This window comes from Branchiostoma lanceolatum, chromosome 19, assembly GCF_035083965.1.
Source record: "Branchiostoma lanceolatum isolate klBraLanc5 chromosome 19, klBraLanc5.hap2, whole genome shotgun sequence".
NCBI lineage: Eukaryota > Metazoa > Chordata > Leptocardii > Amphioxiformes > Branchiostomatidae > Branchiostoma > Branchiostoma lanceolatum.
The window spans coordinates 7,716,048-7,738,898 of NC_089740.1; the positions used below are offsets into that span (position 1 = coordinate 7,716,048).

General features: G+C 40.1%; 1 protein-coding gene across 1 annotated transcript in view; it reads right to left on the reverse strand.

Moving 5' to 3' along the window:
- Window positions 1–22,851, reverse strand: part of LOC136425308 (multiple epidermal growth factor-like domains protein 11) — a 36,259-nt gene that overhangs the window by 12,468 nt on the left and 940 nt on the right. The window contains exons 2-15 of the mRNA XM_066414152.1: window positions 18,647–18,844; window positions 18,015–18,104; window positions 17,659–17,759; window positions 16,722–16,805; window positions 15,401–15,537; window positions 14,712–14,818; window positions 13,938–14,043; window positions 12,665–12,801; window positions 11,820–11,959; window positions 10,954–11,056; window positions 10,112–10,291; window positions 9,600–9,712; window positions 6,764–6,927; window positions 5,724–5,829 (exon numbers count right to left, since the gene is read on the reverse strand). Of these exons, the coding sequence (XP_066270249.1) occupies window positions 5,724–5,829; window positions 6,764–6,927; window positions 9,600–9,712; window positions 10,112–10,291; window positions 10,954–11,056; window positions 11,820–11,959; window positions 12,665–12,801; window positions 13,938–14,043; window positions 14,712–14,818; window positions 15,401–15,537; window positions 16,722–16,805; window positions 17,659–17,759; window positions 18,015–18,104; window positions 18,647–18,844 (1,766 nt within the window). The remainder of the gene's footprint in view (window positions 1–5,723; window positions 5,830–6,763; window positions 6,928–9,599; window positions 9,713–10,111; window positions 10,292–10,953; window positions 11,057–11,819; window positions 11,960–12,664; window positions 12,802–13,937; window positions 14,044–14,711; window positions 14,819–15,400; window positions 15,538–16,721; window positions 16,806–17,658; window positions 17,760–18,014; window positions 18,105–18,646; window positions 18,845–22,851) is intronic.

Below are 22,851 nucleotides of genomic sequence, written 5' to 3' on the forward strand. Positions count from 1 at the left end.
CCTTCCTCAACATTAATTTTTTTCAGGTAGTACCTTATAGCAAGGCAATAATTTATGCAAATTAGTATGATGTCATGATTACGTCATCAAGATTTATAAGGCCAAGCCACTTTTTAGAAAAAAGGCTCTCCTTGGCTTGTACTTCGATATTTATCAATAAAACTTTGCAGGAATGTACATGATAGTAATACTTAAAGAATTGTGTGTGTCAAGTATATTTTGAAATATAGATTTTTGGTGATTTTTTTTTTGGTATCAAACAAAACTTTGTAACTGCAGGAAGGGGTTGTGTGCTTGACCCAGAGGTCATGGGTTCAAATCCCATTTTTACGCCACTGATGTTGTACCCTTGGGAAAGGCACTTTACATTTGACTTTCCTCACTTTACTCACGGACAGGTGAAAATTGGTACCTGGCTTTGGATAGGGATGTCATTCAGATAGGACGCTAAATAAAGGTCCTAAGTTTGAGGAGAGCTACATGTACACCTCGAGCATGTTAAAGAACCCGCCATGCTTATTCAGAAGAATAGGGGCCAAGTGATCAAACATTACAGTGTACAGTATAAGAAAGGAAAGAATGGAAAAGAATTTATTTCACAACACCCATTTTGGAAAAGTCATGATCATGATAATAATAGTTTATCTGTCATCACAATCATTCAGCTACGAAGTTGCTTTGGTTTGACAGAAAAAATAACTTACATGGTTTATTAAATTTTGCAGAGTACTATTTATATGTAGCTAACATTTATTTGCCTGGTTTTATAATTTTTCATATATCTGCCGCTTTGACAAATGGTTAGTGTTTAAGATTATCTCTATCTATAGACACCTGGCTCCTTCAGACTAATCAACCAAAAATACGGCAACTAACACAGATTAGAAACATAAAACTTCAGATCTATCACAATTGTAGAAAATTCTTTTTCTTCTTGTGAAAATTACATGCATACAAAATGTATTTAGGTGAATCCAAGTTTCGTTGATCAGAATCCTTAATAGTAAAATCAAAGGACTTAAAGTACGCAGTATTCAAGATGGAGCAGAGCAAGGCACTCGCGGTGTTGATCAGTGCACTTTTGGGTTTCAGTTGTCTTCTTTCTGTGCTTGCCGCAGATCCAAAGTGTCCTGACAGCTGTCTCACTGAGTCCAACATACGCACACTTCAACAGCCGTGGGGGCAGGGGCAGGCTTTGCGTATTTACTGCCGATGTCCAGATGACAATGGGCAGGGGTCACCCTGCAGCTGGATTGGGCACGGAGGAACGTACAACTTCCCTGTGTGCCTGGACGCCATGCCGTCCGGCTTCCACAAAGCAACTAAATCGATCTTCATCAAGCATCTCCGTTCGCCGATGATCACGGAACGGTCTTTCCCAAACGTTTCAGCACTGGAGGTGCTTCACATCCGAACGTCAAACGTTTCCACAATACAGCCAGGGGCATTCCAGGGTCTTCCATTGGTGGATGCCCTCTACCTTGATGACAACCTCATCTCCGTACTAGGTAAGTAAATCTAAAACACTTCAATCTGAATCAACGCCATGGCATTGTTAAAGGCACCCAAAGCATTTTACGAGGCTTGGAAACTAGAAATAGTCCAGTACTGTTGCTGTAATCTTTATAAAACTGACATTTAATGCCACTGTTTACCAAATTTGAGTGCGGATTTCTTATCAAAAGTGTTCAAAGGCGGCACAAAAATAAGCTGCAGGGTGATCTTTTAATTTCACGCGCCTAGTGTAAATAGACCTATACCATAGCCCTGCCCACCTCCGTCAAAACGTAGAAATGCACAATTAAAACATAACAATGCAAATATTTGACGGACATGTAGTCACTCTCTCATTGGTCAAATCGTGATGGACAGTCAGGATCAGTCTATTAGGGCTTGGATTTTCTATCAGTTCTCACCAGACAACCACATCGTATATTTGCTCCTTTAATGTCGGTATGTAAATGTTATAATAGTGTTATTGAAACTTACCATGTGAAGGAATGACTAGAAATTGGAGTTGTTTTTATATTCAAGTTTCAAGCCTCATAAAATGCTCTGGATGTCTTTAAGCTTAGTGTAATACGTCTCAATTGGAAATAGGCCCTGCTGGGCATGCGCAGTAAACAGGCTGTTTTTTTGCACTTCCTTAATTTTATTTTGGGGCACGGCCGCAGTTTTCAACACAGAGATAAAATCAATGTGGGACTCGGTAACAAATAGGCCCCGTGAGCAAATTGTGAGAACACCGAGAGGTACCCTTTCGATGTCCGACAGTCCATCCGGGCAAATTTGTGTCTTAGGGGTCCAGCCGGGTCACTACACCCCTACATAAAACAAGGGATGCCTAATAGTATAAACTTCAGTTTTCTCAGGACCTCAAACTTACAGCCCATATAATTATACTTGTCGATCATCAGATAAGCAAAAGAAATCCTTCTGATGCTAGGGCACTTCTGAAGTTAGGGCAGCCTTTGAGATGTTAAATTATTTACATTTTTATTACCCCGGTAGTACATTTTACAGTTGGGACAATAAACATCACAATGCCTGCCAAATTTCCACACATGAAAAACTGTGACATTATCCTCAGTTTGGACTAAGTGTCAGTTACTGAGTTAGGTCAACTGGTAGAAAGTGAGAAATATGAGCTCTGCTTTCCATTAATTGATTGTCTGGCGGTTACAACCTTGCGCGATGAATCAAAGAAAATGAATATTCATGCACATGTTTTATTTCCAGAACCTGATACATTCCTTGGGCTCAAGAATCTTCGAGACCTGGCTATCAACAAGAATGAGATATCCTTCATATCCCATCACGCATTTCGTGGCCTACCCCTCCTTGACTACCTGTCATTGGCCCAGAACAACCTACGTTCTGTTCCCGTTGACGCACTTCTTCAGCCTAAAGCATTGGGGTTCACAAATCTTAACACAAATCAGATCACTACTATCAACAGCGACATCATGCGGCTGAAGCAAAACCAACGCTTACATCTCATGGTGGAAGGTAACAGGTTGGACTGTGACAGGAATCTCACATGGTTTGTCTGCAACCTACCAGACCTGGACCATCTCTCTTTCAGCAATCTGAAGTGCGCCTCACCTCCTGAACTCCGTGGAACTCTCCTCACCACCATGAGGAAAGATTTCATCGAGTTTGGACGATGTGACGATACGTCCACTACAACAGCTGCTAGTACTGCAGGCACAAGCACTGTTGGTACTAGAACCACAAAGTTGAACATGAATGTGTCCGTCATTCTTGAAGGGGACCCAGCCATCGGCAAGGATGACAAGAGCTATCTGTTTGCCATGATCGCTGCTGTTGCTGTGCCACTCCTTGTCGTGTCAACATTAACTGTTTTCTTTGTTATCAATAACCACTGTCGCGGCACGGCGGCTTTGGCCTGTCCCAACGTAGCTTCTGGACCTGACCAGGGAGAACCTAGTGGCTCAACTGAAGTACAAGTGTCTACCACAAGCTCAGCTGCAAGCAGACAACCCAATCCCGCTAACGTCCAGACATCGGGGGACGATGACACTATTCAGCCATACGCTGTGAGCTACATGGATGTGTCAGGGAAGGGGAAAAATGGCAAGCTCGCACCATATGCAACAACAACCATAGCTCATCAACAGATGTCAGGGGACGGTGACACTATTCAGCCATATGCTGTGACCTACATGGATGTGTCAGGGAAGGGAAAAAATGGCAAGCTCGCACCATATGCAACGACAACCATAATAGCTCATGATCAGATACCAGAAGACAATGATGACATTCAGCCATACGCTGTGACCTACATGGATGTGTCAGGGAAGGGGAAAAATGGCAAGCTCGCACCATATGCAACAACTTCCTTTGAAAACACATGTACTGAGCCGCAACTTCAGCCATATGCAGTGACTACTGAATCCTGTGAAAACACAGAGCCACAACTTCAGCCATATGCAGTGACTACTGAATCCTTTGAGAATACAGAGCCACAACTTCAGCCATATGCAGTGACTACTGAATCCTTTGAGAACACAGGGCCACAACTTCAGCCATATGCAGTGACTACTGAATCCTTTGAGAACACAGGGCCACAACTTCAGCCATATGCAGTGACTACTGAATCCTTTGAGAACACTGAGCCACAACTTCAGACATATGCAGTGACCAATGAATCCTTTGAGAACACAGGGCCACAAGTTCAGCCATATGCAGTGACCCATAATGACACATATACAGTTGCAGGTTATACATCACTGAAAAAACAAAATGTGGCCAACCAAGAGGAGACAATCATCAAACAACCAAATGGCCAATCAGAGGCCCTGCCAAGTCAAGAAGAAACAATGATCAAACAACCGATTGGCCAATCAGAGGGCCTGTCAGACCAAGAAGAAACAATGATCAAACAACGGATTAGCCAATCAGACCAAGAAGACACAATGACCAAACAACCAATTGGCCAATCAGAGGTCCTGTTGGGAAACAGCATGGTAGCGGGTTATACATCACTTCAACATGTCACTTGCCAAGAGGAAACAATTGTCAAACAGCCAGTCGACCAATCAGAAAGCCATTTATTGCCACAAGGAGAAAGCCCAAGACCAATATATGAGAACGAGATTCCAAGCATAAGTGGGATGCTGTACAGGACAGCTTCACAGCACGCCAGTGCCGAAGTTCACAGCGAATCTCACGTACTGTACAACACAGCTCACAGACAGCCTGAGTGCAGGACAATGGAACCTTCAGTGCTGTATGAAGAACAGCCAATGGACACTGGACCTCCCCACAACCAGCTGGAGACCATCTCGGATCTAGGCCACTGAGTGAGTCAATGTTTTTATTACCTTCGCCGAGAAGGTTATGCAGAGGGTAAGCATTTGTGTGTGGGTTTGTAACAAACAGCATAACTCGAGAAGGCTTGGATGGATCGTCTCGATATTTGGTAGGTGGGTAGGTCTTGATGAGACATGGAAATGATTAGATTTTGGGACCCCTAGCGTCTTGTTACGGTACTGTAGCGGAACTTCCTGTTTTGATATCTCGTGTTCTGGACATGCTATGGTCCTGATTTTTCAGTGGTGAATAACATAGCTCTTTGGACAGAGAGTAAGTGGTATAGGTTTTGGCCCCCTAGTTTATTATAAAATTCAACCTAGAGCACATTTTAAATATTATATTGATCATGAATGGCACAGTCACACAAAACAAACATGACAAACTCCCTGAAATTCTGATGTGACAAAATTCCACAAAGCTGATATTCTGGCATACATTCTTGACCAACCAAGACTGGACAGGTGTTGCACAAAACCCCATCTAGTTTTAAGAGTTATGGTTGGTTAATGCCCCTTTCAAAATGTTCAGAAAAAAATACAAAATGTTCAAAATCAGAGATTACTTTAAATGTTGAAACACCTGTTTGAACAAGTAATCTCAACACTTAATGTTTGTGCTGTCTAGTTTTGAATATCTGACAGATTACTGTAGACCTTAAAATAATTGCAGTGGTCTAATGTATCACAGCAAACACATCATGCCATAAACATTATTCTGTCTTGCACTGCATATTATATAATAATAATAATAGTTTATCAAGAATACTGACAGTTCTTTCAACCACAAACTCAAAGACACTACAAACTTTTTAAATTTCACTGTGCTGCAAAATTGAAGTGCCGCAAACTTAACTGAATTTACGGTAATAAATCAGTGATTGTTACCTCTCCAGCCATCCATACAGACACACTGTCCAGTCATCTGGTCACAGCTGATGGCATGGACAGAACAGTTACACCGCATCGCACAGTCTTGACCATAGGTCATATTCTGTAGTGGACAAAACAACAATCATAACAGCTGTCAATTTTATAGGGAAATTCCTATTCGAAGATTCAGTTTTGGTAAAGGTTATTAAGGAAAAGGTCCCATGCACTAAGATACTGTAGGGGCACTGGGTTGTTAATCCACTGTGCTTTGAGCATGGTATTGTACAGTGGAGTCCATCCCTCTCCTTCCACTGCCTTTTACCTCCCCAACCAAAGTTCCTGCATTGAAATAGAAACTAAGAAACCCTGCCTCTGAAAAAAGATGTTGTGATTTCGAATTGTGGCTGTTGTCGCTCACCCAACATCCTCTGAGAACCCCATAACTGATGCAAGCGTGTGAAGAAAAAAAAGGTTTGGCAAAAAAAAAATTGCCTTCAGTATGAATTAACCTCAGCCTTAAAGTGGTCAGGAAGGTTGAAAAATGAATAAAACATAGTACAGAGTATGCTCAAGGGAAAAAATAGATTCTTCTTTTTTTCTTCACGTCTTCTTCTTTGACTTTGGAATTTGCATACTACGACATAATTATCCCCAAAACATTTTTTGCAATTCACAGCAAATATTTGCTTTTTTGCAGCTGCTTTGCACGATTTACAGCATAGTGGAAAACTTATTTTTTGGAGACAGGTAAAATTTTATGTACATGCAAATGTCCTCCATATAATCAAATCAACATGGCCTAAGGCCGCACCAATTAAATATATTGGTTAACGGAATTTTAAAAAAAATGCTGGATTGGAAAATCAACATTAAAACAGAATCTCAGAGGAAAGTTTGTACTTTGGTGCACACAATTTCAGGGAGTGAACAGGGTCAGGTGCAAGTTTTCACCCCAGCCTTCTGTTTAAATGATGTCCTTCCGCTAAAATTTGAAGAAAAAAATCTGTTAACCAAGAAATTAAATTGGTGTGGCCTAAGCAAAAAAAGAGACTAACCTGGCAGGCCATGTCACACTTCGTCCCAGTGAAGCCGGGTCTACAGGTACAGGTGCCGTTGGCAGGGTTGCACCAACTTTCGTTCTGACATTCGCAGGTGGAGTTACAGCGAAGACCGTACATTCCCCGCGGGCATGGCTCGTTACAGCGGTATCCTGTCCAACCTGTGGCCGAGAACATGATCTCTGTTAGCGAACCATGTCGTGCTTAAAATCATTTCTAAGCAATAGACAAACCAAAAATCGCCACAATCCATCCATAGCGCCTTGAGTTAAGCGGGACAAAATAGGTTGGAAACACAGACAGACACACACACAGAGTCATACACACAAAGAGACACCGAAAACAATCATTATACCTCTTATACACAGATAACCTAAAGATTTTACAATTACAAACCTTTAACAAATACATTTTGTAACATTAAAACTTTACAATTGTTTTGTTAGTTCAAGAATTGCATAATTTGTCTGTAATTTTCAGGTTTTCGGGATTCCAATGATTTATAACATTTTGATCAAATTTTGACAAATGTCAGCTACTACACAAATCATCACAAATGCTACTGTACTAAGTAAATTCAATTCTTGTCACAGCCATATGACATGAATTTTATGCTTGACTATATCATATTCAAGCAGAAATACTTGGTAACCATTACATAATAGATATCATCCTTACCCAATACCAGGGATATAAATATAACACCAATCCATCCAGTCATTCTTGAATATAACTTCAGATGTCACACAAACACTGCTAAAAATATAACCTTCATGATGAAGATAACAATCCAACAACCAGATAACCAGCCAGTTAGCTAACCACCTAGCCAACCAATCAACCAATCAAAATAAACAATAAACTAACCAACCAACCAAGAAACCAGTACACCATCCTAGCCTCCGTTGCAGTCCTTTTCCCCGCAGCGTGTTTTTTTTTTTCAATTTTTTTTTTTGGGGGGGGGGGGGGCGCCACGTATCTGCTTGGGATCCCGTATCCGCCGTGCCTCTGTGTCCGCTATAGACCCTGTGTCCGCTGCTGGGGAAGGACTGCGTTTTGTCGCTTCCAGCAAAGGCCCATCAAAAATCACTTATCACCATTACCATGGATGTGCGAACTTCCCGTAATAAACACGGCCAGCGCGGGGCAATCTTCATGCCCCTTTGAGCAGCGACAACGTTCTAACGGTTGCCGGGATGTCTTTTCAAAACACGACGGACGGACACCTAAATGAACGAACCTTTCGCATTTTTTCCTTCGTACATCCATCGAAGTTGCTATAATGATTTTGTGCTTTTCGTGCAAGGAAACGTGGCTCAAACATGTCTCACAAAGCGTGAGAAAGCTGCAATACTTTCTCCGCGCACGCTGCGCTAGACAATGGCCGATCATAATCTAACCCCTGACCCTTTGTTGTCTTCTCTGTCGTATAAGAAACACTCTAATTATAAGATCTCTTAGCTACGACGGCTGAATCCACAGAAGATATCAGCAATAGAAAGAAACATCAGGCCACATTTCAGACAATTTGTAACTCGACTTTGAAGACAACATGATAATCATTTGCAAGGAAGCATGCGTCACTTCACGTGGGCTTTGTGCAACGTAACATTTGAATTGCTTCTCGTGGTAGTGTGAATTACTTCTCCCGGTAGTGTTAATTACTTCTCGCGGATACATTAATTGCCTTTGCTGGAAGCGACAAAACGCAGTCCTTCCCCAGCAGCGGACACAGAGGCACGGCGGATACGGGATCCCAAGCAGATACGTGGCGCCCCCCCCCCCCCCCCCCAAAAAAAATGGGAAAAAAACACGCTGCGGGGAAAAGGACTGCAACGGAGGCTAACACCATCCCATGTCAAAACCCTGCAAGAGCCCAAACAACCAAACCTCCATCCAGTGTAGAATCTTACCTGGTAGGCATGGGCTTCCACAGAATTTGCCCTCATAGCCTTTGTTTGAGAAGATTGAGTATAAAGTTCAACATAGAAAATCACCCTAAAGTATTAGGAATAGAGGGTTTGAAATACAGCGGAGAAATGCTACTTACAGAACTGTAGCTCTAAAGAACAATTCCCATTGTAAACTACTTGTTTTTCATACTATTCCCCATATAGTGTCACCACTAAACGGTATTCACTAACACCTCTTCCACCATGTGCATTGGTTACTTACTAGTTCAAGTCATGCGAAAGAAAGCTAAAACCAATTGAAAACTTTAAGCTTTTAGCAATGAACTGTCAAAATTTCTTCGACAACATGCGCATATATGCAACCAGCCATCTTTTCGAAAGCAACCTACCAAATGCTATGCAAGCAAGCAACTATCAATCTATCTAATGACATACAAATCATGCAAGTTAGCTTTCTCAAGCTATCAAAACAACCAAGCAGCTAACCAAGCAACCAAGCAGCTTGAACCTAACACCCATTTGGGCAACTAATGCTTAGGTCCCAACTGGAGGAAGGGGGCCTGCCGGATAGTCGACGAGCTGTTTTTTTGGCACTTTAGGGCGTGACCCCTACGAAGCCCCGTGGGATACCCGGCAGCTGCTTGACTATCTTTTGGCCTGGCCGGGACCCCAAATAATTTTAACTCGGATTTAAGATCAAGGCAGGACCCCGTAACAAATAGACGCCGTGAGTTAATTGTGCGAACACCGGGACGTACTCCCGCAGTACCCAACAGTCCAACGGGACAAATTTGTGACTTTGGGGCCCATCCAGGACTAGACCCCCTATATATGGGCATCGGCACAATTGGGACCTAAGCATAACCAATGATTAGCCGTATAGCCAAGCTCGCAATGACCGCTTCTAACCAGTTCCTTACCTGGGGGACAGGTGCAGGACCCATCTACGGGTGAACAGGTTCCGCCATTTTCACACAAGCAAGTTTCCGCACATCCAGAACCGTAACGACCCTCCGGGCACGTCTCATTACATCTGTGGGATGGGGGGGATAAAACCATATTACTGTCAATCCATTTATTTTTGCTGGTCAGAAATTTTAGTGGTTTGGGGAAAGGCATTTGATTTTAACAACGGGAACAAACATCACTGTCTCAAATGTTTTAGTCTACAGAATATCTGTGATGATGAAATTTTTGAGGTTGACTTAGTGATAATTGTGAAAGTCACTAAAATTAACTTACTGTTAACAAATCAAGAACTCAAGTATTCTATGACAAAATGTGGATTTGATGATGGCATTTTTTTTTTGCCAAACTTTTTTATTCATTTGCACACTCCCATCAGTTTTGGGGTTCCCAGAGCAGAAAATGTCATCCATATAATCAAATCAACATGGCCTAACTGAGAAAGATCAGGAATTACACCACATACTTGCTTCCGGTGTAGCCTGCGGGACAGAGACAGAGGCCGTTCACTGGATCACAGTGGCTGCCCGCGCAGTCACACGTGTCGGTGCACCCCTTCCCCCAGAAACCCTCCGCACAGATCGTGTCACAGTTCAGCCCGCCCCACCCTGGGTTACACTCACAGTGTCCGCCCCACGGGTTGCAACTGTGGAAACACAACAGCATAACGTTAGTCAAAACAGCAACTACAGTCTAATATTCAAAGAAAAACTTAGTTTGTTAAGATACAATTCAAACTCTACAAATGCAGAACATTCCAAGATTACTGTAATGCAGAAATGTTTTCGGTAGATTGTTCGTGGTTTTTGCGGTAAGCTCTTTGCCGCAAACTTAAAACCACCACAATATGTTTTGCCCTCCTACCCTCTTGTCTAATATTTGAATCATGGAACATGAACTGAAAACCACTTCAAACACTCCCTTTTCTCCCTACCGCGAAATTAAAGCCACATGAACTTTGAGTGGCATCCATCACTCAAAATGTTCAGAAGTAAATATCCAAATCTTCTCCTGTTGAAGAGATTAAATTGTATTTTAGATACTGTTAACTTGGATGGTTAACCTTCATGAATGTGACTTATAGCTTGGTTTTGATCTTTATGAGTGCATTAGTGACTGAGTGACTGAGTGAGTGACTGACTGCATGGGTGACTGAGTGAGCAATTGCAAGTGACTGCATGAGTAACTGAGTAAGCAAACACGTAAGTGACTGAGTGAGCAAGCAAGTGTGTGCATGAATGAGTGACTGAGTACTTTATAACCTATAAATCTATAAGCTTGTAGCATTTGACTCGGAGCCTAACTCACCTCTCAGTGTTGTCCTTGTTACAGTGGCAGGGGATACAGTACGGCCAGTGGAACTCGTCGGTGTAGTGTTCAGTAGCGTACTCGGGAGGATTATAGGGGCAGACTGAAAACAGAAGCACAACACTTAATTTTCACTATTAGGCCACACCAATTTAATTTCTTGGTTAACGGATTTTTATTTTCCAAAAAAAAATTTTTAGAAAAAAAAAAAAATCATGAAAACAGAAGGCTGGCCCAGCCTTCTGTTTTCATGCATTTTTTTTTTTGAAATTTTTTTTTTTTTTGAAAATAAAAATCTGTTAACCAAGAAATTCAATTGGTGTTGCCTAAACAATAGATATTAATATCATTTTTCACTCAATGATATATTTGATTGACCTCCTATAAAGGGGACATTTGTTTTTTCAGTGCAAAGTGCACTGGCTGGTTTTGGAAGAAACCATGCAATACTTAGCAGCAAAGCTATCTTGTGACACTGTTCATATCATTTTGCTATTTTACATTAGAGGTCACTATTAGAATTAATTTTACAAAAACACAAGCATACAATTAAGGGGAAATTACTTCCCCTGCGGCTTGCTTAAAATGCTAAATTGCATATGACTTATTCACCTAATAATAAATCTTTGTTGTATTGTATATGGTTTTGTATGCTTTGTGCATAAATATGGGTCAGTTAGAATTCTAGCGGCTGAGGTAAATTAATAAATAAATAAAAAACTTTCTACTAGTAAGCGGTGCAATTAAGTCGGAGACAAAGTTGTTTTAGTATATCCAACATAAGTGACATTTATTAATAGTGGCTTGTAAGGTCACTAGAACAACAGAACAAGTGCAGTTTTATAAGATGGTAAAAAAAAACTTACTGTTTCCCTGACACTTGTTGCCGTGCCACCCCATGGTACACAGACACTGCCCACCACTGGTACAGGTACCTCCGTTCTTACAGTCACAGGTCTGCGCACAGTCTGTACCATACCTGCCTACTTCACACTCCTTCTCACAGCTGGGGAAACACAATCAATCAATCAATCAATCATTGACAATCAATCAATCAACAAACCAATCAATCAACTTCCATTCTTACAGTCACAAGTCTGTGCACAGTCTGTACCATACCTGCCTACTTCACACTCCTTCTCACAGCAGGAGGGAAACACAATCAACCAATCAATCAATTAGTCAATCAGTCAAATAAACCAACTAACCATTCATCCTTCCATCCACTCATCTGTCCATCCATCAATCCACCCACTAACACACACAAAACAGTCTCAATTGACTTCTGCTTTTTACCAGAAAATCCATTGTCTGCTTACTGGGAGAAACTAACATTAATCTGCCGGGTTACAGAAATCCGCCACTCTGAAAAATAGTGGGTTTGGGAGATCTCTAGTGCAGCACCTCCAGGTATGCCCAGTTTAGATATACAAGAGTGCATTCTATTGGTGGATGTTGGGTTGGAGATCTGTTTGGACGTATCTTTTCAGGGCGGCAGCATTATGTGCCCAGGTGGAATTATTTTTAGTACATGTTACATGATTGTATTGTATCATAATTCTATGAAAGTTTCTTCATTTTATAGAACTGTCATACTTTCCTCATCATGGAGGATTTCTAAAGCCATAGAGTTACTGAAATATTTTGCTGGCATGAATAGTTCAGAAATTTATTTCCTGAGATTATAATTGTTGTTGTTTATTTTGCTTACTTGTCTCCAATGAATCCAGCCCGACAGCTGCACTGTCCCGTTGCAGGGTCGCATGTGCCGCCGTGATGACACAGACAGGCCGACGCACAGTGGGCTCCGTACGTACCAGGATCGCAGGATTCACCGCACACGTCACCCTGAAGCATACAAGTCAAGTTCGCGTTAGAAAGAAAGAAGGTTGTTCCATCAGAAGTTGGGGGTAAAATTAATCTGTTACAAGGCCAAAACATTGATACTTGTCTTTTGCAAACGAACATGTACAAACCGTAAATATGCAATGTAAAGTGAGTTCAGCACCAAGGACAGGCATGTTTATGTGTGTGGATAGTGTTCAGCACCAAGGACAGGCATGTTCACCTGTGTGTGGATATAATTCATTACCATGGACAGGCATATTCACTAGTGTGTGGATAGTGTTCAGCACTAAGGACAGGCATGTTCAACTGTGTGTGAATAGCGTTCAGCACCAAGGACAGGCATGCTTATTTCTGTGTGAATGCTGTTCAGATTGAAGAACAGGCATGTTCACCTATGTTTGGATAGTACCAAGGATAGTGTTCAGCACCAAGGACAGGCATGTTCACCTATGTGTGGATAGTGTTTAGTAACAGGGACAGGCATGTTTATGTGTGTGGATAGTGTTCAAAACCAAGGACAGGTGTGTTCATCTATGTGTGGATAGAACGAAGGACAGGCATGTTTACCTGGGTATGGATGGTGTTCAGCACCAAGGATAGGCATGTTCAACTGTATATGGATAGTGTTTAGTACCAGGGACAGGCATGTTTACCTGTGTATGGATGGTGTTCAGCACCAAGGATAGGCATGTTCAACTGTATATGGATAGTGTTCAGCACCAAGGAGAGGCATGTTCACCTGTGTGTGGATAGTGTTTAGTATCAAGGACAGGAATGTTTACCTGTGTGTGTGTGGAAAGTGTTCAGCATCAAGAACAGGCAATGTCTACCTGTGTGTGGATAGTACCAGGGACTTGAATGCTTATCTGTGTGGATGGTGTTCAGGACCAAGGACAGGTATATCAGTATGTGGACATGGGTGGATTAGGGTTTATTGTTTGTGTCAATACACCACAGAAATACAAACTTCCTTTCAGTTAATGCCTCTTTTTGTAGCATCATTGAGAACATCTAGCTAAGAAAACTTAACATTGGATTAAAAAATGCGAGCCATGTCATAGCTGTTCAATATTTGGGGTATACCCAAGGAGGTTGAGGACAAATAGGGAATATATGGTTGTCTGGAATGAACATACCTTGAAGCCTGCAGCACAGACACATGCTCCGTTACTGTCACAGGTCCCTCCATTCAGGCACGGGCACTGCGGACAGCCATTGGGGTCCTCGCAAGCCTCATTACAGCTGAGGACAGAAATTCAAACATACCTTTTTGGTTTCTTAAATGTGCAGATTCTTTGTAATATGTTTGAGATGATTTCAATTCATTTATTAGACATTGTAGCCATGTCCCCATGGCACAAGCTGCTTGACCATCTGGATCAAATTCCGTGGATCCATGGGCTGGATTTCGATCCTAGATCGGCCCAAGCTCGGACATGTTGTAAGGGATTGTATTCGCCATTTCTGATGGTGACGCAAAGCTGGCAGCCCCATGTATGAGAGAGCTTCAGGCATAAGCCTCAAGCGTCAAACCTCTACACGTAAACAGACCCAAACACACTTATCAAGAAGAAGTCTTCACCCGGTGTGCTTGACAAAATATGCGAGCCATAGCCAAGCCGGAATCCACTGCTAGCTAGCAAAAAAGTACCATGCTTCCTCCTCTTTGTCTGAGGTTGTAAATTTTATTTTCTTGAATTCTAAAACCGTTAAGTCCAACATGTAAACCTTTGTTTGTTTGTCTGTTTTTGTTTGTTTGTTTGTATTGCATACCTGGTAAATGCCTCATGCCGTAACACACCAGATTTCTACTGTCTTTGTACATATAGACACAAGACAAAAGTAACATTAAATGTAAGCCAGGATATAATAAGGTACAACAAATTTCCAAGTCTAGATATTGTACTCACCTGGGTCCTGTATACCCATCGTTACACCGACACTCTCCGGTGACGTGATCACACACACCATTCTCACAGGTACACCTGTTATCACACGATGCACCGTAGGTACCCTCCTGAAACAGACAGGTAACATACTATCAGTACAAGCAAGAAACACACATTCAAATTTTACAGAATTCGTATAATCTACTAACTAAGAAATACATTTGTATATGAATTTTACAGAACTTGTACGGTGCATTGCTAAGAACTATACGAATTTTAGGAAACAAATACGATCCACTAATACAGGTAACTGTCAGTACAATCAAGAAACATACAATTCAAATTCTACAGAATTCATACGATCCACTAGAAGAAATATACAAATTTTACGAAATTCATACAATCCACTACTAATAAATATTCAAATTTTACGGAACTCAATACAATCCACTGCTAAGAAATATACAAATTTTACAGAACTCATACGATCCACTACTAAGAAATATACAAATTTTACGGAATTCATACGATCCACTACTAAGAAACATATACATTTTATAGAAATCACACAAGTTTTACAGAACACATATCTCAATCCTTTAATACTATTAGTAAAACTTGTATTAAGTACTACGTAAAGTTCGTAAGTTGTCAACTAACAGTCCTATATTTTGTTTGAGAACAAGGAAGGAGAGGCTAGCTATACTTACAGGGCACCGGTTCTCACACTGATCTCCTGAGTAACCTGGCGGACAGAAACACTGACTGTCGTCCCCCCCACATGTCCCGCCGTTCTGACAGTCACAGTTCAGCTCACAGTCCGATCCGTAGTGCTGGCCATCGCATCCTAATAACAATTGTCAGAAGTTAATCTGTTACGATCTTTTATTGCTTTGCTTGTGATTGGTAGGGCCTAAGTCTATGCAAAATAATGTTTTGCTATGTGTTCTGTAATGTTTTATGTGTAGCGGTGCGTACCTAAACCCGAGTTTAGGTTTAGGTTCGGACTCGAGTCCAGAGGTTTAGGTTCAGGTCCGGACTAAACTATTTTTTTCCTGTTACAAAAATTGGCATATATCTTACATGCAATTTGAAAACTTTGTATGCGAAATTATTTACAGTCAGTAGTAAACACAAAAGTTCAATTATAAAACACAAAAACAGCAATATTTTCATATTTTTTTCATTACAAATTTCACGATCTAAGGAAGGTTTATGATGGCTTAAGACAAAAAGGGAGTAAAACTATACATAAGCGAGAGATTTTTTGTTTTGAGTCCGGACTTGTTTCCAGACGTTTAGGTTTTTTTGGACTTGAACCTAAACGTTAGGTTCAGTCCGGACCAGGTCCAGGGTTGAGGTGCGCATCACTATTTATGTGTGAGTCACGACTATTGTTTTCGTCGCAATCCCAATAAAATCGAAATAAAATTTGTATCTGCATAGATGCCCTTCGATGCAGCACACTAGCTTTTCAGGCAAGCGGTGCAGCAGCAGCTGGTTGTATTACACTGAGCAACCTTTTATATCTAACCGTATATCTAAAGTTTTCTAGTGAAGATGACCCTTCAGAACTTGATGTCACAAGTGCAACTCTACGATAGTTTAGGAAAAAAAAATTTTTAAACACATTAATCCTGGGTTGATAACAGTAAATCTGGTACATGTACTTGAAGTCATGACTACTACTGATACAGATCTGTTTCCAAATTCTTCAAACACAACTGCGAGACATTCATCTACCAACATCTTGGTAGTCCCTGCTATCAAGAAAGACTACTGGTAGTTCTACTTCCCACCGCTAGGTGGCGCTGCAGTGAGAATGTTGTAGTGTCAAATGTCATTTCATTTCATTTCATTTTATTTATACAGGGCAAATACAACTCAGGCTGTGATCAGCCTGTACAATGTATCCCCCTAGTAACAGTTCATGACTGGACGGTGAATATCAACCCTGCTGAGAAATTCCACTGGTTAAATCGATAGGCGGCAGTTAGAAGGTTAATATGGGCATGAAACCAAGCGACTTACGGCATTGTTGTCCCACGTATCCATCCTCACAGGTGCAGACATCAGGTGCAGTACAGGTGCCATGGATGCACATGTAACAGGAGGCTGTGAAACACATATTAAACATTATCCTTCATGTCATAGCAAGGCCATGATAACATTTGATATGGGTGTACTGGACCAATTGGTTTTATACGGTGCCATCAGGGCTTCCATTGAAGAAATTTTGCCAAACATCCTAATAAGGTTAACGATGCTACATTTCCGGTGGTGGACTTTGGCTGCCAATCAATCTGACCATCAGTCAAGCTGGTGCCTCAGGTGGTACAGGATCCATTCATAGCAGTTATCTAAGATTGGGGAAGAGGACATCAAACAGGGCTTTTTCTGAAGAGGGGAACAGGGGTGCTTCGCCCTGTGCCCTGAACATGTGCTCCCTTACCCTAGGGAGCAGATCCTCTGACAAGAATAAAATTCAGATTGACCAGGGATGCTACTAGGTTACATATAGCCACAGTTTTCAGTTCACGGTGTCTTGTTAAACAGTAATTTTGCCCCTCTGGAAGCCTCATCAGAATGGCCCACATCCCTTCCACACCACCATCCCGTTTGGTCACTCTACTCCCTAACAATGCTCCCCTATTTTTTTCCTTAAAAACCCTTACATGATTGTTTTTTTCAACAACAAATTCAATCTCCATTAACATTAATCCATCGGGTGACATTAATCTGCCACTTTAAAACAGTGTGTTTGAGAGATTTCTAGTGCAGCACCCCCCCCCCCCATGTATGCACAGTTTAGATATACAGGAGTGCATTATACTGTTCAAAGTTGGGTTCGAGGTCTGTTTGGACATACCTTTTTAGGGTGGTGTAATTATGTACCCTGGTGGAATTATGTTTAGTACATGTTAGCACAAAGATCACTAAGAATTTGGACTGTGCGGCCGTTACTTACGTTCACAACTGTCGCTCTCCTGGTGGTACCCGGGACAGCAGGCACGCTTCGTCACGATCGTACTCTTGACAACGCTTCTGTAAGCCTGCCGATATGCCGTTCTAAAAGCAAAGAAGCAGGAACACATTGAGATTTCTGTGCCCTCATTGTCAAAGACAATCATAACTTTTTAAACTCAGAAAAACTTGGAAACAGGTAACACAGCAAAGTCTATTTTGAACTGTTGTTGATATATGTATATATGGGGCAAGTACAAAATGCTCTTAAATGTTTTGTAAAATCCCTATATATGTGTACAGTATTTCAAATCCAATTAGCAATTGAAGCGAATCATTGGTCAGATGTACAGGACTTACTTTGGCTGTCGAAAGCAAATGAAATAGATACATCTGGTGGTCAAAGTGGTGTATGGCTGTCGGTATGTTTCCCTCACAGTCCTTGATTCACTGCATTCAAAATCAAATGAACAAACAAACAATTTTAGACATGTTATAATCATAATAAACAGGGTTTCAAAGTTACAAAAAATGATGTGTTGAAATATTGAAATATGATCATTTTTAAAGTATCAACATTTAAGCGTTTTTTTAAACTTAACCATGAATCACCTCATCACATGCAAGTAAGACGTATTTCGAAACAAAAAGTTTCCATATTTCAATATCAAAATCTATTGAAATTAAGTAGACTAAGTACGCTTTTGAGATTGATATGGTCGATTAGTACATTATATGTTAATGAGAGATATATGGTATAAAGCAATTTTTTGTATTACCCAATGGCATGTATACACTGTACCATGGAAATACTTTTTAAACAAAGAAAACTATCCACAGAAACTATTTCAGCATTTTTTCTTCACTCTTACAAACATAACTATCTGTGAGCAACTGACATTACAATAAAATGTTGGACTGAAATATGATATAATATCAATAACATAATACAGAATACATCAGTCATCTCTAATTTCAGTAGAATAACTCACGTGATCCTTCTGGTGCAAACATGGGGTCCGTTTGGGTCCAGGAGTGTTTCATCGGGTGCGGGGGTCGTCGCCATAGTAACCTCCCTCCTTACCCTGCTGACCACCATTAACTTCCCAGACACTCTTGCCTCCGTCACAGTAACCATAGCAACCAGCAGCAATGTTGCAATGCATAGGGATTCCTTCCACCTCATGGTTCTGTCAATTTGAAAGAAGAAAAAAAAAATTTAAGAAACCAAAAGAGGAAAAGTTGGCAAAAGCAACAACCGCTTTCTGCCTGCTTGACCAACTTTGGATCTGGGCCAAACCAGCCTTCCCATCCTGCAAGTCTCCAGTTACACCATTTTCTGCCTCACATCCTGCCACTTTAAATGTATTTAAGTTTGCATGGTTTTTATTTTGCGCTAAGGGGAAAATGGAGTGTTTGCTGTGGTTTTGATTTCACGGCAGTGCTATAGTCACATACTGCTACAGTATTAAACAAAAATGTTCGCGGTGGTTTTAAGTTTGCGGTTAACACTTCGCTGCGAAAACCACAAACACAAAACCACTGTGAACATTTCTGCATTTACAGTATTCACACCAGGAAAAGAAACAGACCTTTCCTCTAACTTCCTGTTATATTAGTCTTTGCTTGTCATGATCATGACAAGCAAAAACATATGATTTGATTTCATGTATACTAAAAAGTCATATAATCATTTATCTAGTCAGTGACACCTTTTCCTAACAAATTGCCACATATTCAAATTAAAGAAAAATATTTCCTTTTTTTTTTTTAATCTTTCTCTATTCACGTTTTAACAAAAACAGAAAAGCAACATTTCTTCGCTGCTTAAAGGCTATTTTTGGCAGATTTATTTGTTTATCAATTGATCAATGCATCTACATGTACTAGTACTAATCATCTTATTTTCTAAACAAAAGGTGATGACTCCAAAAATATAGATCCCCAAGGCTATTCTTGTTGCTTTTGTCTAATATGACACACTCTAAATTCCTAACCGGACAGATATTGATGTGTTATGAAATGCTCATTAATAATGCAGCTACACAGCTACATGTGCAAGGCACCTGCTGACTCGACCCTGCCCACACCATGAATAATTAAACAGCTTAGAATTGTTTGACACCTGTCTGCTCCAAGCACAAGCTAATTTACCAAGAAGCTTTAAAGTAAAAATAAAATATTTGAAGATCCTAATGTTCATATAAAAATCTAACGTCAAATTTTTAGCTGTTTAGCTGAATTTACATCATAGGGAACAACATGCAAATGAGGACAAATATTCTAGACTGGGACTTCTTACAAAATGGCTTAAAATAATAGTGGCATGGTTTTCTTGTGGTTAGAGTAACTGAGTTAGAATCTTAAGATTCTGGGTTAGAATCCTAGCAGATGTTGTAAATACATTACTAGTAGGCCACAACAATTTTATTTGTTGATTCTCTGATTTTGTCAGAAAAAAAATTGGAGCGACAGGGCGAAACTAAACATAATAAAATGTGACCACACTTTTTAGGTATGTGGAGGCCTTTTTAATCTATTTTGGTGGCTATTTAGTTTTACAACTGAACAAATAGTAACATCGGGAGTAAAAATTTGTGAATGGGAATAAAGACCTTTTTTTTCAAAATGGGAAAAACAAGAAAGGCTACATGTATTCCGAGAAGCAGCAAAAAAATTGGTGTGGCCTAAATGAAAGACATGCAAATGATATTTAAGATATTCAAGACTGTGAGTGTGACTTCTTACAAAATGAATATCGGCAAGGCATCCTAGCGCCATGTGGTTACGGTTCCTGACTTAAGAATCTAAAGGTTTTGGGTTCAAATCCTAGCGGGTCCACAAGTTTAACATAAAACAAGCAAATTTAACTTAAGCCTTTTGAAACCCTATAAATATATGTTGCTCATAGCCACATGAATAACTATCATAATAAGTCTGCCATTGTATTATTACTGCATAACTTAACTGTGACTAGGCACGAATAAGTGGGGGACCAAGAAGATAATAGTGCTACCGAGGATCTAATAGAATTTATATTGTAAAACTTTTGATTAAAAAAAGACACTTTCAGAAAAAAACAATGTGTTAAACTGCATCCATGGTATAATTCTGTCAAGTCCACTGCCTCCAAAAAATGTGGGCAAAATTCTCATGCATCCCCCCAGGTGAATTTTGGTCGGTCCCTAACAGAGATGTCAGTGCCAGGTAGTACCAGCTTACACAACACAATAACATCATCACAGGGTTACTGACCTTCTACCAACCTGAACACTAACAATAGACAAACGTTCAACTTTGGCAAATAGGACACACGACAAACATATTAACATGTACCTATATATGGTGACTTTTAAGTGACAAATATTCATCCGAGGAACTTGAAGGCAATAAAATAAGTCAAAGACAACATTATACAGGCTATATATAAATATTTCTATAAATAAAAATCATGTTGTGGACTAAAATCAGGTACAAAATTTTTGTGATTTCAAAATTCAATAACATAGAGTGGTGTTATTTATAAATGAAGAATGGATTGGCCTCTAAGCATATACTATTCAATCTTGCAACATGGGCTCTAAGCCATTCACTTTTCCTTTTTTGCACATGGGTTATCTACATGTAACAGAGAGATCTGCTTCGCTGGTGAGATCCATTGCAAAGCACCCCGACCAATCAAATGTACTAAATTCAGGAGGAATGTCCAGATTCGATTGGTGGGGGTGTAAAGGACACTTCCAAACAGAAGCCCAGTGACTTTCTTGCCGTCTTGAGTATCTTTCAAGAGTTAATCATAAGTACGGGGGGAGGGCCTACGACGTGTAGGAAATTTTTTTAACCTATCTCTCTGACGCTTAATATTGTACAGTCCCTAGGACTTCCTGAAGTAGTGAAGGAAGTACCTATCAAGTTTATTAACTTTGAGGAAGTAGGAACAGTAAGTAAAAACAAATTGCTCTTTATGGTGAAGCGACTCACAAGAATAAATTGACAGTTTTTGACTAATTTTCTTACTTAAAAAGTAAAAACATGTTAGTCCTGCCACAAATATGAAAAGTTGGTGATGGAAACAAATTGTATGGGCATTGAAATTTGAGATCATCTCGAAACCATACTATGGTTTCTAGAGCAGAAGTCTGATACCTGAAGCTTTTTATTCATCATAATTCTGTTACTGTAAATGCATTTAAGTTTGCTTGGTTTTTATTTAGCGTTATAAGGCGAAAATGGAGTGTTTGCGGTGGGGTCTTTTTTAAGTTTGTGGCAGCGCTATAGGCACAGTATAGCTATAGCTACAGTATTGAACATAAAAACAACCGCTAATAATTTCTACATTAAACAGTATTATTGAAAATCACAGGTTACTTCTTAAATAATTCAGGTACAGGTACCTATTCCTAAACCTCTGTATTAGAATAAGTATTATTAACCTCATCAGATTTAAGTCGTTTTATAATACATGAAGGTACACATGATAGCTGACAGCGAGAGCATTATCATGTCAACATTTCTGTTTGAATAGGTCTTGTCAAGTCAACATTTCTGTTTACCTACAACCACTCTCCTACACTTTGCACATAATGATTACTTTGTTTACACATTGATTAAACAAGAAAACTGGGTCAAACTGTTCAGGGAAGGACAGCATTACGTACAAGCAGTGTCCAGTGGCATTGCAAGAACAGTTATTAGGCCACACCAGTTTGATTTGTTGCTTCTCCGATTTTTTCAGAAAAAAATTGGAGCGACAGGGCGAAAAAAACTAAAAATAATTTTTCTTTGCAATTAGTCAAATAGTCGTGAACTTTCTGGCTCAAAATACCCACCTGACTGTATACTAGTACTAGTAAGTAGTGACCTGCAACTTTGCAGAAAAAAATTTGAGAGTGCAGAGAAAGATGCAACAACTTGCAATTTTGCAGTTTAAAAGAACGAAATGTTTGGTATTTAAAAAATCACATATCAAAGGAAGGAAAGACATTAGTTTGAGTTGTCAATGTTACATATCAAGTAAAAAAAATGCTGAGTCTCAACTTTATGTAGATGATCATAATGTTGTTATCAAGTAAGTATCCTACTATATAACAGACATGAAAAACATCATTTATCATATATATCATGGGATGGAATTTGAACTTTGACCTTTCAGCTGGTCAATATCATTAATAATTTCAACCTTTTTGCTATGTACGTA